The sequence below is a fragment of the Leopardus geoffroyi genome, chromosome E1 (assembly GCF_018350155.1).
Source record: "Leopardus geoffroyi isolate Oge1 chromosome E1, O.geoffroyi_Oge1_pat1.0, whole genome shotgun sequence".
Taxonomy (NCBI): domain Eukaryota; kingdom Metazoa; phylum Chordata; class Mammalia; order Carnivora; family Felidae; genus Leopardus; species Leopardus geoffroyi.
In genome coordinates, this window is record NC_059330.1 from 44,714,987 (window position 1) to 44,734,220 (window position 19,234).

At 37.1% G+C, this 19,234-nt stretch overlaps 1 protein-coding gene across 1 annotated transcript in view; it reads left to right on the forward strand.

Moving 5' to 3' along the window:
* The window catches only part of NSF (N-ethylmaleimide sensitive factor, vesicle fusing ATPase), a 150,373-nt gene that overhangs the window by 83,988 nt on the left and 47,151 nt on the right, over positions 1 to 19,234 (forward strand). The window contains exons 10-14 of the mRNA XM_045489323.1: positions 6,989 to 7,154; positions 8,280 to 8,354; positions 8,543 to 8,730; positions 16,596 to 16,691; positions 18,828 to 18,984. Of these exons, the coding sequence (XP_045345279.1) occupies positions 6,989 to 7,154; positions 8,280 to 8,354; positions 8,543 to 8,730; positions 16,596 to 16,691; positions 18,828 to 18,984 (682 nt within the window). The remainder of the gene's footprint in view (positions 1 to 6,988; positions 7,155 to 8,279; positions 8,355 to 8,542; positions 8,731 to 16,595; positions 16,692 to 18,827; positions 18,985 to 19,234) is intronic.

Here is a 19,234-nt window from a genome sequence, read left to right on the forward strand (position 1 = left end):
TTTTTAAGGTATTTTACAAATAATTTACAAATGTAAGAATATAAGGGAATGAAAGACTATTAAATATTTAATAAGAACTTAAATACAGCAAACCAAGTTTTTATTCCATATTTTCCTGGGATTGAAGATACGTGTGTGTGTGTGTGTGTGTCCATCTATCCAAATGGGCAGGAGCCCCTGAGTGTGACTAACTGTTCATCAGTTGTCACGCATGACCTTCTACAGACTGATTCTGTTTTAAATACACCTCTAACAGAGTCTAGCTTATCATAACTTCTGGTTTTTCTTATACTCGCATTGGCAAGATACAGTACTTAAGAAATTTTTTAAAAAGTCTTCATTTTGTTGAAGAGAGGATGGCCACCAGGTGCTCCATAGTTGCAAAACATTTTCATTTTGAAACTTGTATACACCTTTTAGATTGGTCAATCGGATTTTTAATGTCTGTATCACCTGTTTCTTCTCATTATCTCTCTATAATACCTGTCTTCAGCATCTGTCTGTTTGAAACCATATCAAGGAAATTGCAATGCACAGATGAAATAAAAGATGAAAGAATACTGTCATGTGTCCTTTTAGAAAAATGAGATGGTCTAGTTTTTTGTCACAAAATATTGCACTGTGAAGATTTTTGTTTAATAAGTAACTAGATGAAAATGCCATTTTTTTTGGTCCTTAGAAATATTCACTCATTCTTGAGGTTGAGAAAACTTATGCAGGATAACATCTGAGGGAACAGACTCTGAGATTTTACTTATAATGATGATTTTCACCATCTTCATTAGGTGCCGCTAATCACTCTGCATTAATCTTTGGATTCACTTAATAAATATGAAATAGCTTCCTCTGTCCGTTTTCTTTTCTTTGCCGTTATGGCCAGAGAATTAAAAAAAAAAAAAATCTGAATTCTCCACTGTGTTCAGTTAAAGCTAAACCCAGGCAACAAAGATGGAGGATGTTGTCTCCAGATTTCTTTTCTACCTTCTTGAAAGATGTGGTGTACTTGGGGCAACACAGTAAGAAAGCTGAAGGGTGATGTCATGGGGTATTGATTTCCACCGTTGCATTATCCCTCTGAGCACTTCCATCATTCTTCCATTTTCTTATTATTTTAATCTTTTTTAAGATAGTTAGGAATAATTGATGAGTAATGATGACATAATTTCTAGAATGTTGAACTAGCATAATATATCTTAGATTTATAAAAAGATCCAGTGGATTCATGGTAATTGCAAGATAGAACGAATTTTATTCTATGTATTCTGTTTTTAAAAATGTATTTTCCATTTTGTTCTGTGAAAGACTTCTAATAAAAAGTCATGAAATACCAATATTTATAAACATTTGAAACTTTTCAACAAAAAACTTGAAAACAGAAATTTTATCTAAAGCACCCTGATGGTGTACTGAATGTTAAACACTAGGTGCAGGTGAGTCAAAATGTCCTGTAAAGAAGCATTTTGTAAAATCTGTTGTGACAGTTTCCACATGGCTATAGGTATCTTTGGTGCTGTTTTAAAACTTGCAGACAGTTTGGGGCGCCTGGGTGGCGCAGTCGGTTAAGCGTCCGACTTCAGCCAGGTCACGATCTCGCGGTCCATGAGTTCGAGCCCCGCGTCGGGCTCTGGGCTGATGGCTCAGAGCCTGGAGCCTGTTTCCGATTCTGTGTCTCCCTCTCTCTCTGCCCCTCCCCCGTTCATGCTCTGTCTCTCTCTGTCCCAAAAATAAATAAATGTTGAAAAAAAATTAAAAAAAAAAAACTTACAGTTTAAATATGACACTGTTAATGATAAAACTGAATTGACAAAGATTTCTAGGTAGATATTAATGTAGCCAGCTTTTTCAGTTACACCTTTTCTCAATTCTTATATCCAGAAAGGGCTTGGTATACTCAGCTAATGACCCCATGAAGGGTAGGTGTGTGTTACATAATAAGGAAAGGCATCACCTCTGTGATTCTGGACAGTCCAGGCTGACGGAGATGAACACTTACATATAGGTCAAACTAGTTAAATATAGAACAGCCGTTATCAAAGGCAGTTGCCAGGGGCGCGACAGCATCAGCTTTGTTTCTATGGCGGAAGACTTTGCAGATGGTAAGAACAGAGCTAGAGGCCAGTGAACTAAAAAGGATTTAAACTCTTTGGTAAAGGGCTTATTGATGAGTCAGCTGTAATCTGTGAACATTAATCTTGACATCTTCCTTACCTGACTCCTAATTTGTTGCAAGAAGAACTTACCTTTATTTAAGTAACACACCTGTAAAAATTGATGTGGTTGTACTGACTAGGTTGGGGAAGTCACTTGATGACAGGTCACAAGATTAGTAAGGTTGTGAAAAGGTCAGAATTAATACTGAATTATGTTTAAGACAGATTGCTCCTATGATCCTACAGTGTTCCTATTGTCTCTGGCTTCCCATCCACGCAGATGACTTTTGAGGTTGGACTGAGAAGGAAGTCATGATTCCAGTGGCAACATAAGGCACACTGATAGCAAAATTCATACTTTTTTTTTAGCAGCTTTTTGTTTCATGCTAAATTGGCAGGCAACCTTGAATAAAAATGTCTTACGAAATAATGTAAAATCTCAGTTTTTTAGTGGCAAACAGCAGTGACCTTGTTTTGCACCAAATATGGCAAGAATACCCTATCATACAGAAGTGTTTGGTAAAGCTGAGGGTATAGTTCCAATTCCTGATTCTCAGTCATTTCTGCAGTTAGAAAGATAATCATTTTTGGTGTTGAATTTTTTTTTTAGGCAACAGGCTATCACTTATCATCAGACATCTGTTCGGTAAATATGACTATATTGAGAAAATAAGTTAAATTTTTTTTCAGATTTGAATTTAGTTTTTAAAACATTGGTGGAAAGAGAACAATCTTAAGTAGTGTTTAGGAAAAAAAAACTAGTTAAATTTTGGAAACCTTGATGAACATAAGACTATCATCTTGCATAGAATTGCATTAAAGAGTGAACAATATTCCAAATATGAATAGTGAAGTATAAGTATTATAAGATACTTTATTTTTAAAAATTTATTATGAAGTAAAATTGACTTTTCTAGTATTCAGTTTTATGAGTTTTAACACATGTATAGTTTCATGTAACCATCACCAAAGTCTAGATATGGAACATTTATCATCACCCCCCCACCCCTACTCAAATTCCCTCATGCTGTCTCCTTATGGTCACTCTCCCTTTGCTAATAACTCCTGGATACTAATAATCTGTTCTCCATCCCTAGAAGTTTTGTCTTTTCAAGAATGTCATATAAATGGGATCGTAGTATGTAACCTTTGAGACTGGCTTCTTTCACTTGGCATATTGCCTTTGAGATACATCCAAGTTGTTGCATGTATCAGACATCTCCTTTTATTGTTGAGTAAAATTCCATTGTATGGATGTACTATAGTTTGTTTATCCATTCAGCCACTTAAGGGCATTTGGGTTTCCAGTCTGGGGCAATTATGAGGAGAGCTGCTATATACCAAGGAGTGGAATTTCTGGATCATAGAGTATTTTATCTATTTGTGATTTTAAAAAATATTTTACATATTCAGGTTTGTTTTAGACCTAGTCTAATTTCAGCTTTGGAGCTGTTTTTATTTTCCTACTTCTGATGTAACATTTCATCTTTCATCTTTGTGATGTTTTCCTGATTCTCTTTTTCTTCAGGTTGCCTTTACTGTAGACATCATATGGTATTGCAGCCCAGAACCTTCTTGCTTTTATATTTCTCCAGTTTAATTATATGATTCATCTTCTTACAGAATCTAGTTTGCCACTAGATTCTTCTTTACTGCTTGTAGATGACTTTCAGATCTTTCTTTTGTCTAGTTGCATGTATCTTTTTTTTTTCTAGAGGTCATTTATATATATATATATATTTATTTATTTATTTATTTTGAGGGGGGGAGAGGGACAGAAAGAGAGGGAAAGAATCCCAAGCACACTCTGCACTGTCAGTGCAAAGTCCTACGCTGAGCTCGAACCCACAATCATGAGATCATGACTTGAGCTGAAGTCAAGAATTGGATGCTCAACCAACTGAGCCATCCAGATGCCCCTGGAGGATATTTCTAATTAGATATTCTGTTGACACTTTAATATTATCATAGTAGAAACTTTAAAAAAAATTTCTTTTGCGTCTTTTCATTCTGCATCTTTCTTATCCTAACTACAAGGTATTTCTTATCTTTGTTGTCACTTCCCCTTTCCACATGCAGGCAATAATCAAATCTAGGACTTTGTTTTTTTATTTTATTTTATTTTTATTTTTCTGATTTTTTTTAGAGATAGAGGGCGCACATGATCGAGGAGCAGAGAGAGAGAGAATCCCATGAGGGACAGAGAGAAAGAGAAGGAAGAGTAGAACTTTGCTTTTTTAGTCATCACCACTTCCATTACCAAAATAAACTTACAGATTCTGTTTACCTTATTTATGTACAATTGTTTCTCGCTGACCTAACTGCAGTCTTATTATTATGAAGTAAAATTGACCTTTATCTTCTGCAGTTTCTATTTATAGCTATGTGAAAGGGCTGAAGATACTATCTGGACTGAAAAAAGGGTTACAAACTACTTACATAGCACCAAATTAATAATAGGAGTTATTTCCAGCTAGTTGAATTTTGGATGATTGTGATTTCTTTACATTTTTTAGTATTTTTCCACATTTTCTATAATCATGTATTTTGCAAATAGAAACAAAAATAACAGTTTTAAATACTTTTCTTTTTTTAATTTTTTTTTTTTTATTTTTTAAAATTTACATCCAAATTAGTTAGCATATAGTGCAACAATGATATCAGGAGTAGATTCCTTAGTGCCCCTTACCCATTTAGCCCATCCCCCCTCCCACTACCCCTCCAGCAACCCTCAGTTTGTTCTCCATATTTATGAGTCTCTTCTGTTTTGTCCCTCTCCCTGTTTTTAGATTATTTTTGTTTCCTTCCCTTATGTTCATCTGTTTTGTCTCTTAAAGTCCTCACATGAGTGAAGTCATATGATATTTATCTTTCTCTGACTAATTTCACTTAGCATAATACCCTCCAGTTCCATCCACGTAGTTGCAAATGGCAAGATTTCATTCTTTTTGATTGCTGAGTAATACTCTGTTGTATATATATACCACCTCTTTTTTATCCATTCTTCCATCGATGGACATTTGGGCTCTTTCCATACTTTGGCTGTTGTTGATAGTGCTGCTATAAACATGGGGCTGCACGTGTCCCTTCGAAACAGCACACCTATATCCCGTGGATAAATGCCTAGTAGTGCAATTGCTGGGTCTAGGGTAGTTCTATTTTTAGTTTTTTGAGGAACCTCCATACTATTTTCCAGAGTGGCTGCCCCAGCTTGCATTCCCATTTTTAAAAATTTTTTTTTTTTTATAATTTTTTTTTTCAACGTTTATTCATTTTTGGGACAGAGAGAGACAGAGCATGAACGGGGGAGGGGCAGAGAGAGAGGGAGACACAGAAACGGAAACAGGCTCCAGGCTCTGAGCCGTCAGCCCAGAGCCTGACGCGGGGCTCGAACTCCCGACCGCGAGATCGTGACCTGGCTGAAGTCGGACGCCTAACCGACTGCGCCACCCAGGCGCCCCTAAAAATTTTTTAATGTTTGTTTATTTTTGAGAGAGAGACAGAGACAGAGCGTGAGCAGGGGAGGGGCAGAGAGAGAGGGAGGCACGGAATCCGAAGCAGGCTCCGACTCCAATCATGACCGAGCCAAAGTCGGATGCTCAACCCACTGAGCCACCCAGGCACCCTAAATAGTTTTCAAAGAATAGTTAATATTCAAGAAAATACAAGATTCAGTGAGCTCCCAATTTTTTAACTAAAATAAATTTAAAATATAAAAATAAATCTAGAGAATGTTAACAGCATTTATCTTTAGGTATTATATAGTATATATCATAGGTATGATAGGACATAGTTTATTTTTAACTTATTTCTATTTGTTTTACAATTTCTGCTCAGTTAGTATCTAATGCTTTTATAATGAAATAAATATTAAAAATATTATATCCTTTTTAGAGGGTTAATGAATACCAACCATATCTAATCCTGAATCACATGTACCCATCATTTATATTAACCATATGTAAGTCAAGTTTTCACATATTCTGTTAATCTCTGATGGGTTTTTGTTGTTGTTGTTTTTGTTTAAAAAAAAAAGAAAAGGAAATGTATAGAGTATACTTCCTTCTTTGGTTCCTAATGGGAGAATTAAATACTTGACTATAAATTGTTAGAAGGTCCATGTTAACTTAACCTAGTGAATTATTAGCATTTGGAAGTATTTGCATCTATTAAAGGTTCACAGTACATAAAATTATTTTCTTGTAATAATGACTCTATTCAATAAACTCAAACAGAAATCACTATGCAGAAGAAATAGCACCCCCTTGACTATTCCTTCTATAAACTGTGTCTCTGTTCTCAGTTTACTGTTAGGAAGAAGTAATCTGTTTTCATGTGATGTAACAGAATGTGAATCATGCTCACTTCCTTCCCTCATCTGCCCCCTTTCCAGGTGGCCTCCAAGTGGAGTTACTGTTCATAGTCGTATAGTGTGACAAACAAACATTAAACCTGCTGCAGCTGGGATAGTTCTCTCACCAAAACTCAGGGAAAATGGGAGGGAGTTGCCCTTCACTGACTTAAGACATGGATCTGATAATTATGAATTCTTCTTTCAAATAGTGAGAGAAGAAATGTGTGTCATTGAACAGGTTGTTATTTGGTGGGCTGTTCACATTCATCAGTAAATAATGTGTATTTTTGTTTTATGGCTATTAAATATGAGGTTCTGGAATGCCTTTGAGAGCACAGCAGCCATGATTGATTATACTTTCTGCATTTATTAGTCAAAATGCAGCAAAATCAATCCGTGGAAGCTTTGTTTTGCTTTTTTTAAATTAGTTTGTTTAATAATATATTCAAGTTATGACCTTTAATATAATTTCTTCCCTTTCTAGCTTGGTGCTAACAGTGGTTTGCACATAATCATCTTTGATGAAATTGATGCCATCTGCAAGCAAAGAGGGAGCATGGCTGGTAGCACAGGAGTTCATGACACTGTCGTCAACCAGTTGCTGTCCAAAATTGATGGGGTAGAGCAGCTGAACAACATCTTAGTCATTGGTATGTTTGCTTTAAAAAAACAAAAGTTCTATGATTTCAAAAACGTGAGATAAATAGGTTCTGAATTAAGATCTGAGCAGGTTGTAATTACACTGGACTGCCCATGTTTCCAAATTAGAATCAAGTGATATTGAAGAATTTGACTGTTTTAATGTCTAGCCTTAATAGGACAAATAAAAGATGGGTTTTAGTGACTCATGGGTGTATGCTTACAGCTCAAAGATGAAAAAGACAGCAGAGTGTAATGCAGTGGTTTTCAAATTGCATCCTGTAGGCCTCCAGGGGCCCCAGAGGTGCCTCAGGGTCTGTGAGTGAGCTTCAGATCATGTATCCCAGTGGTAACTTCTTTTAATTGCTTCATGTACTCAGATTCTTCTTCTCCTTCTTCTCCTCCTTCTCCTCCTCCTCCTCCTCCTCCTCCTCCTCCTCCTCCTTCTTCCTTCTTCCTTCTTCCTTCTTTCTTTCTTGCTTCTTCTTTTTTTGAAATGTTTTTATTTATTTTTGAGAGAGGGAGACAGACCGAGCATGAGCTGGGGAGGGGTAGAGACAGAGGGAGGCACAGAATCCGAAGCAGGCTCCAGGCCCCGAGCTGTCAGCACAGAGCCCAAACGTGGGGCTCAAACTCACGAACTGCGAGATCATGACCTGAGTTGAAGTCAGACGCTTAACCACCTGAGCCACCCAGATGCCCCTGTACTGAGATTCTTCTTAAGGTGACTTTAGAAACAAAACAAAACTTCTGCTGCTTAGGAAGGTTGAAAACCATTGGCCTACGGAAAAGGAGAGGGACGTTGAGGTTGGACAGATTACATTCCCATACATTGCCCCTCTCTCACTTTGATAGGCTACTTATCCTCTCTGAACCTTACATTCTCTTTTTAAATATTTGAAGTTTTCATTACATTTATATTTCATTGGCAGTGTAGTGAAATACTAAAGCAGAGTCTTCAGGTATTTTCATTAGAACAGATCAAGAACAAATCATATTTTTATTTGAGAATAATTGACTTTCTATTTGATGTTTATAAAAAGTCTTGTTTGAGAAATTATTACTCTTACATACACTAAAGGGACATTTTATCTTATTTTTGAACTTTGTTGTTTTGTTTTAAAATTTGTGCTCAGGAATGACCAACAGACCAGATCTGATAGATGAGGCTCTCCTTCGACCTGGAAGACTGGAAGTTAAAATGGAGATAGGTAAGCAGGTCTGTCACCTATTGGGAGAAGGGTGTATGTTTAGAGTTCATTAGTAAGAGCAAAGTCATGTAACTTAACACTAGATAGAAAAGTTGTATGTCGTGAGGAGCACAGGTTTACCTACTTAAGTACCTATCAGAAAAGCATTAGGATTATAATAATTTCTATTTTATTTTCAATTTTATCAGGCTTACCAGATGAGAAGGGTCGACTACAGATCCTTCACATCCACACAGCAAGGATGAGAGGGCATCAGTTACTCTCTGCTGATGTAGACATTAAAGAACTGGCTGTAGAGACCAAGAATTTCAGCGGTGCCGAACTGGAGGGTCTGGTGCGGGCGGCACAGTCCACTGCTATGAACCGACACATAAAGGTCAGTAAAATCAGGGCGCTTGGGGGGCTCAGTCGGTGGAGCACCCGACTCTTGATTTTGACTCAGGTCATGATCTCACGGGCTCATGGGATCAAGCCCTGCGTCGGGCTCTGCGCTGGCAGCATGGAGCCTGCTTGGGATTCTGACTCTCCTTCTCTCTCTGCCCCTCTCCCACTCACGTGCACTCTCTCTTTCTCCAAATAAATAAACATTAAAAAAAAAAAAAAAAGGTCAGTAAGATCACTAACAAATTAGGAGCCTGCAGCTCTATAAATACTGTGTCAGTATTCTTTCCTTTCACATGTGCCAAGGGCTGTGGTAATGCTGACTTTTGATAGAGAAGAGACATGGTAAAAATAGGAATAGTCGGTTGCCACATCTTCAGAGTAGCAGGAAGAAATGTAAGGGCGGCATCTGCCCCATGGTAACCACTGACACATTTGCCTTCGATTGACGCCATCCGATACAGACATGTGAAGATGAAGATTTCGAAGGATTTTATTTTTAATGTTTGTGCTATGTCGTAATGTGTCATAGGAAATTGTGTTCTCTACAATGCTAGAATTATGGGGGCTGCTTCATTCAGCACACACACCGAATACCTGCTATTTTCTGACCATTAAGCTGGTGACACATCATCAGATGTTTGGCCATGTCTCTCATGGAGCCACGAGCTCCGTGACCTCGCCTCTCAAGGAATTTAGAGTCAAGCAGATGGACCTGTTTGCAAATTAGTATAATAATGTTATTGACATTATGATAGAAATACATATGAGGATACTTTTATGTTGATAAAATGCTTTCGAATCTTTATCATTCCTTCTCGTCTTTAGATGGATGGATGACTCCCAGATTGACGTCTCATCTCTTGAAAGTTTCTTTCTCCCACTTTCAGATTTATACTAAATATCTCTACCTGGGTGTTTTATCAGGTCTCAAATTTAATATTCCAAAACCAAATTCACTGTCTTTTTTTTTTTAAGCTACTTTCCTTCTTGTTCATATTTTCCTGTTTATCCCAATTTCCCAGGCTTTAAACTTCAGGATTCTCTTTAATTCCTGTCACTCCAGTGTGTCCTACATCAAGTCGTTTGGCAAATGTCGCTTCTGTCTTGGCAGGTGTCTTTCAGTTTCTACCCACCTTCTGTTGGATTAGTCTTCCTGTTTCATACTGTTGTGCCCTACAGAAGCTTTCAGCACAAAGTACAGACTTCTTAGCCAGATCTTTAAAGTCCTCTAGATCTGACCCCGAACTAACCTTTCCAAATGTGTTCCCAGTTCTTCTCCATACTTCAGCCAAACTGAAATACTACTCATTGGTCATCAGACATTAATTTATTTTTTCACTTTTTTGCTTTTGCAGAAGTCTTTACGGTCTGCGTTTACTTTCCTTTTTAATACCTAGTTCACATGCCACCACTTTCTTCAAACCTTTTCTGATTGTTCTCCTTCAAGAAGTCTGTATTGTCTTCCTTCTTGAAGTAGTAATGTATCGCTTTGTGATACCTTCAGTTGACTTTGGTTCACCGTAGATTAATTTGGCACCTACCCTCTGCCAGACGCTGTGCTAGCAGTTACTGCTACACCTGAAAGAAGTAAACCAACCGCCTGCCCCTGAGCAGCTCACAGTTTAATCTCCCCATTCAGGAACAGAAAGTACAGGAGAGTTAAGGAAGTGAAAGCGTGTCAGAGCTGGTCAACTTGTGGGGTGAGAGGATGCTTCACAGAGGAATTTCTGGGCGGATGTGTTTCTTGGTGGTGTAGGACATTTTAGGTAGAGGGCAAAGGAACAGAGACACAAAATAGCATGGTGTCTTAGGGTAATTCAGTATCGCTTCAGCATAAAAGGTAGCGGAGGGGAGGTAGAGAGAGACGTTGTGAGGAACAAGTCAGGAGACTAAAGCAGGGAGTGGAGCACAAAGAGCCTTTTATACTGTGCTAAGAAGTATGGACTTTTTTCCTGTGAGTAGTGCTAAGCCATTGAAGAGTTTTAAGAATAGCAGTGACATAGTGCTAAAACAGAAGCTCACTCTGACAGCTGTGTCGAGTGGAGTATTGAGGAGAGTGGAGTTGGCAACATCCTATCACTCGTTCTAACCTGAGGATCAGCAAACTATGGCCCGTGGGCCATATCCAGTTAACCACCCATTTTTATATATAATGTCTTCTGGGAACACACCCATTTATTTATGTGTTGTCTATGGCTGCCTTCATGCTACAATGGTAGAGTTGAGTATTTGCAATAAGGACTGCATTGCCCACAAAGCCTAAAATAGTTACTGTCTCATTTTCTACGGAAAAAGTTTGTCAACCCCTGTTCTAGACTTTAAGTCCATATCTTATTCATGTCTGAATCTCCCCCAGTGCCCTAAATAGGTCTAAATACTGAGAACAGAGCAGGTGTTTGGTAAATATTTCTAGTAAACTCATGTATGTATTCCGAATTAAGCTCTACCTATAAGTCGTAATTTCCCTACATAATAGAAGTGACTTTGTTCTAGCTCAGGGATGCCAAAGGTCAGGATAGTGTGGAAATATAGTACTGGGTCCTTCATAGAATGGATCCATCCATCCATCCATCCATCATTCCTTCATCCTTCCTCCTTGCTCTAAGAAATGTCTTAGAAGTGATGGGGACTTCAAGAAAAATTGTGTGAATGATATGAAAATTGTTCCCCACCATACTGATCTCTCAGAACACATCAGTGCATCTTGGTTTAATCCACAGTGGCTCGTGTATTATCAGAGTTTTCGTATATGCACTGGCCACCAGATTATTTTCTTAGTCACTTGTAATTTTTACCACAATCGTCCTAATCCAAAATGTCATTCTAAGCCATTGTCTCACAAAGAAACACACATTCTTCAAGCATGTATTGGGTTTATCTACACACGAGGCAATGAGGAATGTTGGAAAGATCACAGATTTTGTAGTCAGTAGGTGTGGCTCTGCATTATAATTCTTATACTTTATTTCTGTCAAGGGGAAATAACTACTTACCTCATCAGGTTTTTGTGAAAATGAAATCAGATACTGTATATGGAAATGCCTTACAGACTAAATAAATGTTAATTATTTCCAATTTCGTTATTATTGGCTGGTTTGAGAGCATACCGTAAATATCCTTTCCAGTGTCTGAGTTTCTGAGTTTGTTGACTGTTTGCAGTTACAGTTTTTTTCACTGTGTCAGTTACCACCGTACAGAGTATGTTATCCTTCAGATTTGCAAGTAAGAAGCAGTGCAAGTAGTTGATTTTCTTTCCTTCACGTTTCCCATGTTTTTACTTTCAGACTTAAGGTAATGCATGTTGACTTGTGATCAGTGTCTTTTGTATCAAACAGCTTTTAATTTTTTACAGTGTTTATGAAATAGCTGATACAAGGGACTTCAGGGAAGAGACTTGTAGGCCACTAACCCTTAGTCCCCAGAAAGAAATAACGTGAACATCTATTATTGCCTTTTCTGCATTCAAAAAAATCTGTCATCAAAACACTGCTTTCACAACAAGACTCCTCAGCTGAACAAAAGGCGTCCAGTTGTAGTATTTCCATTGCTGTAGATGTTTATAGCTTTGCTAGTAAGGATTGATGAAGAAGTGTTTAATTTGAAGCTTTTGATCTAAAGTTGAGACAGAACTTTAAAACATCCATAGCATTCAACTGTTTGTTCTAATGTCCTGTTTCTGCATTATAAAAAGCCAGTATTGGTTTTATTTTGTTTCCTTTTCAAAAGATTTAGGCTTAAATAAACTCAGGTGGACTCAACTAAATGAGTCTTCCCTGTTAGACTGTTTTCTTTAAGTTTTCTGAATCAAGTGGAAAATCCAGTCATAAACACCTGATGTGCATGTCACTTGTACTTGAACCCATGTTTGTGGTCAACTGAAATTCGTATGACATTTGGTTGTTTTTCTCTTGAAAGGAATTTCTGCTTCAGGTAGAAAAGACTCATAACCCAAATTTCTTCTGCTCTAATCGGTTGTAAGGAAGTAAATTGAGGACATGCACGTACACAAGACACACAGACACTTTCCACCTGAATCAAAGCTCTGATTTATGCTTACACAATTTCAATAGCATTATTTCTTATTTTCTGTAGAATTTTGATTGATTAAGGTCATTCTGCCCTTAATTTGAGAGGAATGATAAGAACTTTGAAAGGTCAGATTTAAAAGGTTATGAAATTTAAGGGTGACCACTTGATAATTTGCTTGTGTTGAAATACAAGCTTATTAGTTTCTGCAGGTATAAGTTGAAAGATGTTGCCTCTTCTATATTGATTAGCTGTTATAAATAAAATGTAGAAAAAAATCACAGTAATTCAGACAAATGAGAAAAGGTTTTCTGAATGAGTAAACATTCAGAATTGTAGAAGATTTCACTTTATTTTATTTTTTTAATTTACATCCAAGTTAGTTAGCTTATAGTGCACCAATGATTTCAGGCGTAGATTCCTTAATGCCCCTTAACCCATTTAGCCCATCCCCCCTCCCACAACCCCCTCCAGTAACCCTCAGTTTGTTCTCCATATTTAAGAGTCTCTTATGTTTTGTCCCCCTCCCTGTTTTTATATTATTTTTGCTTCCCTTCCCTTACGTTCATCTCAGAATTGTAGAATATTTTAAAACTAGATTTTACCAATTTTGACAAAATAGTAAAAGTTAGCTAAGAGAAGTCCTTAGAAAACTTATTTTAATGAAGAGGTAGGAATAATTTAGAATATTGATTGTTTACAATTAGGTAACTTCTAAAATTCCTGTAGTGCCTAACAAAAATTTGTCCTAAATTAACTCCCCTAGCCATCTAATTTACTTTTAATTCATTGAGTGAGCCCTTTCTTAATGGCAAAAAGACAAGTTTCACACAGTTTCAGTCCTGAAATCTGTCATACTTTTTTGGCAAATGTGGAAAGGTAAGATTTTCCCTTCATATTGTTATATGTTTCTATCATTTGAATTTAGTTTCGCTAGCAGAGGAAATCAGCACATAAAACATCATAATAAAAGTTCAGGGCTGGGGCGCCTGGGTGGCGTCTGACTTCAGCCAGGTCACGATCTCGCGGTCCGTGAGTTCGAGCCCCGCATCAGGCTCTGGGCTGATGGCTCAGAGCCTGGAGCCTGTTGCCGATTCTGTGTCTCCCTCTCTCACTGCCCCTCCCCCGTTCATGCTCTGTCTCTCTCTGTCCCAAAAATAAATAAACGTTGAAAAAAAAAAAAATTAAAAAAAATAAATAAAAAAAATAAAAGTTCAGGGCTATATAGAGCGGGGACATTTGGAACGAGGCTGGTGGCTTCACTGGGGTTTTAATGTGATTCTGTCAGAGCTCCTTCACTTCCACCTGAGAGTTTACACCTTGTCAAATCCTTTAAGATGTGTCAAAAAGTTTTAATCAGAGTTTAAAACGTGTATGTAAGATTACCTGGGAAGGAAACCTTATATCCCATAGTTAAATTATCCTACCCTTAATGTAAGAAAACGTACGGGCTTGTGTAGGATAAAATGAGATAATGGGTATGATGAAATGAGAAAATATATGCAAACATACTTTATAACCTATAAAGCACTATAGAGATGTCTGTATTGTGAACTGAGCATTATAATTTTTTTCATAGAGGTGCTGTTTCCTGTAACACCATTTCCTTTCTTTAACTTAGAAATGTGAAGTAACTTAGAAATGGCGCCTGGGTGGCTCAGTTGATTAAGCATCTTACTTCAGCTCAGGCCATGATCTCACGGTTCATAGGTTCAAGCCCTGCATCAAGCTCCTTGCTGACAGTGTGGAGCCTGCTTGGGATTCTCTCTCTCTCCCTCTCTCTACCCCTCCCCTACTCATGCTTTCTTTCTCTCTCCCTCTCTCTACCCCTCCCCTATTAATGCTTTCTCTCTCTCTCTCAAAATACATACATACCTACATACATACATACATACATACATACATACATACATACATAAATGTATGAATAAATTTTTTTGTAGGAGATTCCAGATGCCAGATTATATAGGGAAAAGTGAGAAGGGCTGTCTCCAATACCTCTTGTCTTTCCCTCTCCAGAGGTAGCCAACATTTGGGATGTATCTTTATAATCTTTTCTCTACATTTACAGTCATACATATGTGTGCTTTTTAAAAAAGATTTTAATGGAATTATTCTGCAGTTTATATTTTTCACTTGGCAATATATATTGGGTAACTTTCCATCAGTATGCACAAGTCTTCATTATTTTGGACAAATGCACAGTATTCTAGAATATTACAACAATCTAAAATGTAAGATCCATGAGGGCAGGAACCCTGTTTTGAATTGTTATGTCTCTAGTGTCCAAAACAGTGCATAATAACTATTGTGAAAATGCTTGCCTATGCCTCCTTAAATATATGTGAGAATCATTCTTTAGGGGAGACAGCTGGATATGTGTTCTTGTTTCTAGTGTTGCTAGTGAGAGATATGCCAGTTTTACTCTGGTTTCTTTGCAGGTAACCTGTTTTTGTCACCAAAAAGTTGTCTAGGACTTCTCTTCACCTTTGGTGTTCTGATAGTTTATAGCAGTGTGTCTAGACAGATGTGGGGTTTTTTCCATTTATCTAATGAGCACTCATTGAATCTTTTAAACTGCAAAGACACTCTTTCGGTTGCGGAGAACATTTTTTCTTCTGTCTCTTATTGTTCGTTTCTCTATCATCCTTTCTCTTCTCTCCTTCTGAGACTCCTCTCTGTTAAATTTTTGCATATGTCTTCTATGCTTTTTAACCTTTATCTTTCACTTTCTGTCATTTCATGGGATTTGGGGCAGGAAGGGAGATAAATAAATGTATTCTGTTTTGCTGTCTTGATCCGGTTTCTGACATAGTTCCTTTTATCCTGTAAGTCAGACTTTTTACAAAATGTTTGTCATTTCATTTGTCTCAACAATCTGTTCCTAAAGGAACATGACTCGTGTTTTATAATAATCAATGGAAGGTTAATATTGCTTAATTTCCTTTTGTTTTATAGTCAGATGTTTTTGAAGATACCTTTTTTAAAAAACACAGTGCCATTTACAAATTAGACTCATTTGCCTCGTGCTATTGGGAGTGAGCCCAGTCGCGTTAAAAAATGTGCTAGTGTCTCAATCACTCATCAGGTCCAGGCAGCTCCAAGTGCTGATAAAGGCCTTGATGCTTCTCCAGATGTCTGTTCTAAGTGCTAGCTCCAGGTGCAGTAAGCAGAATATTTGGAGCTGGCACAAAGTATGAGTACAAATCAAAATTGTAGGACCTTGGTCTTCTAGAATAATGGTTCACAAACCTAGCTGAGCATTAGAATCACCCGTGGCACTTTTTAAAACTATAAATGCATGGACCCTCTGTTGAACCTGTCAGATCAAAATCCTGAAGGGAGTGGGGCTGGGCTTCTGTGTATCTTTAAAGGCTCTAGAGGTTATTCCGTATGTAGCCAAGGATGAGAACCACTGTTCTTAGAGACCCTTTGTATGTATTTTCTCCTCCTTGTGCCTTATTTTGAAGGAAAAAAAAAAACAAAAAACCAAAACTCTCCAGCGTTCTTTGGTCCAAATGTGTCCTAATGTACGTAACTGGTACCCTCTGGTAGACACTTAATTTGCTTCTAATCTTCTGCTATTACAAATTACTCTAACAGATATCCTGATACATGTAACTTTGCATACATTTGTGGATATACTCCTGGGATAAATCCCTAGAAGGGGAATTGTTCGGGCAAAAGTTATGTATGTTTGTGAATTTGAGAGAGATGTCTTTTGTCTGTGAAAATATGCTTTTTAAAAAAGTCCCCAGGTATTACATTCTTAGACTGAAAATAGTCTTAAATCTTGGAAGGCCTTACATTTTTGTTTTCATTCCTGATTAGGCCAGCACTAAAGTAGAGGTGGACATGGAGAAAGCAGAGAGCCTGCAGGTGACGAGAGGAGACTTTCTTGCTTCTTTGGAGAATGATATCAAACCAGTGAGTATGGATATTGAGTGATGGATAAACCAAAAAAAACCAAACCCACAATCGCCATTTTGCCCAATATTCTGTAAGGTTATATGGTGTGTACTTTTAAAAATCAGGAAATCTCAGGATTGGAAATGTCCAGTAGGAGAAATATCTGCACATTAATGCTGATGGCTGAGTAATTAGTACTTAAATTGAAATTATTCCTCATGATAGGGAGATCACCATCTCATAACACTTGGTACTCTCGGACTTCATTTTTGCCATTCAGTCGAATGTAAAATGAGCTGTCATTTTGGCCTTGATTTGCAGTTCACTGATTACCTATGAATTTAAGTATCTCTGCGTATGTTTATTGGCTATATGAGTGTCTTCTGTGAAATGCTATTCATGTCTTTTGCCTGTTTTTCTGTTGTATTATTTATTCTTTATTTGGTCTGTTCAAGTTCTTTATATATTCTTAATAATTATGTGTTGCAAGTATCTCCTTTAAAGACTAAAATCAATTTGTTTTAGCCCTGTCTGCTTTTTTATGACTGTTGTGACTTTTAAATATAAAATAATTACTTTAACTTACTGAGCATTGGAAATGATTTCATCTTTTGCTGTTATCATTCATAATAGTTACCAAAAATATTAGAGCCCAGCCTAACTGATCTATTCCAAGATTTTTTTAATGACAAATAATTTGGCTACCAGGAAGGAGAAGCTGAGATAACTTGCTTAGTTAAGTAATTAATAACTTCCTTTTATTTGTTCCAAGGGTCCAGGGGATAAAACAGAAAATATAATGACAGAATGAGTAAGGAAGACCCCTATATATGGTTAGCCTGGAGGGTTACTGTTTCCAGGTTCAGGTATCTTAAAGCTGCTGCTATGAAGCTTACAGCATATACTTGGAATAATTAAAGACAAAAAGCGAGCCAATCTGTATATTTCCTTCAGTAGCCATTCAACAAGTGCTTACTAGACTCCTACTTTATAACTTTTTACAGGGCCATCGAGTTTCTCATATCCAAAACAGGGAATGATAACTTTCTTCTGTGTACAGGAATCAAAGGACTAGTGCATTCAAGGACAAAAGCGTGGTCTGCAAAATGATTTGGTGGCAAAGTAACAGAGTAATGAGAGACCACCGTAGGTAGTTGAGACAGTATTACAGAGGATGACTTTCTGTGAGGTGCAAGTTCTAAAGAGCTGTTAAAATCATTCCATATGTTGGATAATGAAAAATTGACTTTTTGAGGGATGTGGTAAATTTTTAAAATTTGAAGTTCTCAAGATATGGGACCTTTAGATTACGTTGAGTTATGTTTTCCTACTCATTTCTTCACTTGTTAACCTTTTAAAAACACAATTCCATTAAGTCGCTAAGTACTAAAGTTACTGATTACCCTTGGCAGCTGGTTTGGTGGGAGTTACAATTTAAAACTAGAAGTTGAAAATGAAGAGGGATGTGATTTAAGCTCTAATATGTAGCGAGCACACGTAAAATTATTATATATAGTGATTGCTTTTTATTTCCTTTTTCTGATACTTTAGTCTTTCATTATAGTTGCTTATTGCTACCTCATTCTAAATCTTATATTTACACACATAAACTTACCTTGGTGCCATTTAACTTACATCCCCCACCACCAAGCTGATGTGGACAAGATCTCCTCAATGCCATTTCATTTCCCATTTTAATCCATGACACCGACAGTCAATGTCAGGATAGTATCTTTGTCTGCTGAGCCAACTGTTTCTAAGTTGTAAGTCCATAATCTCTTTCTCCCTTTGTTCTTAACAGAAGGACACAAGCAGTGTACTCCTTATAGAAACAAGCACATTGGAACCTGCCCTTTCTCAGGGGTTACAAGGGCTAGGGCTCTTGTAGAATCTGACCCTAGAATCTTTGTTTTATTCTGTTAAGTCACCCAAAACAGCTTCCTCCCCACCACCGTTGGGTAAAGTTTAAATGAGAAATTATAAGATAATGGTTTTTTGTTTGTTTTTATATGCTTTTCAGGCTTTTTACGTTAATGTGGGATATTGCTCAATACTTTTAATATGTAGGAATTATTACTCATCTTTTATATTTTTGGGAATTTTAGTTTTTATACTGACACTCAAAATGCTTTAAATTATAATTTTCCTCCATAGGCTTTTGGCACAAACCAAGAGGATTATGCAAGTTACATTATGAATGGTATTATCAAATGGGGCGATCCAGTTACTCGAGTTCTAGAAGATGGGGAGCTGCTGGTTCAGCAGACTAAAAATAGTGATCGTACACCCCTGGTTAGCGTCCTTTTGGAAGGTGAGAAAGAATGAAGAGATGGCATTAAAAGTTTAAAAAAAAAAAAGCACTTTTACAAAGTTATTTATTTAGCACATTCCAGAAAAATGAATTATTTTCAGTTTAAAACCTATTCAATATTGTACACAAATTAAAGTTGGGGGGGGCATGTTACTGACAAATGATAGTAACTAGTTTTCTTGTAGAATTGCATTGAAACTTCTGTTACTTAATAGACTGTGTGATACTACATAGTAATCAACTTGATTAA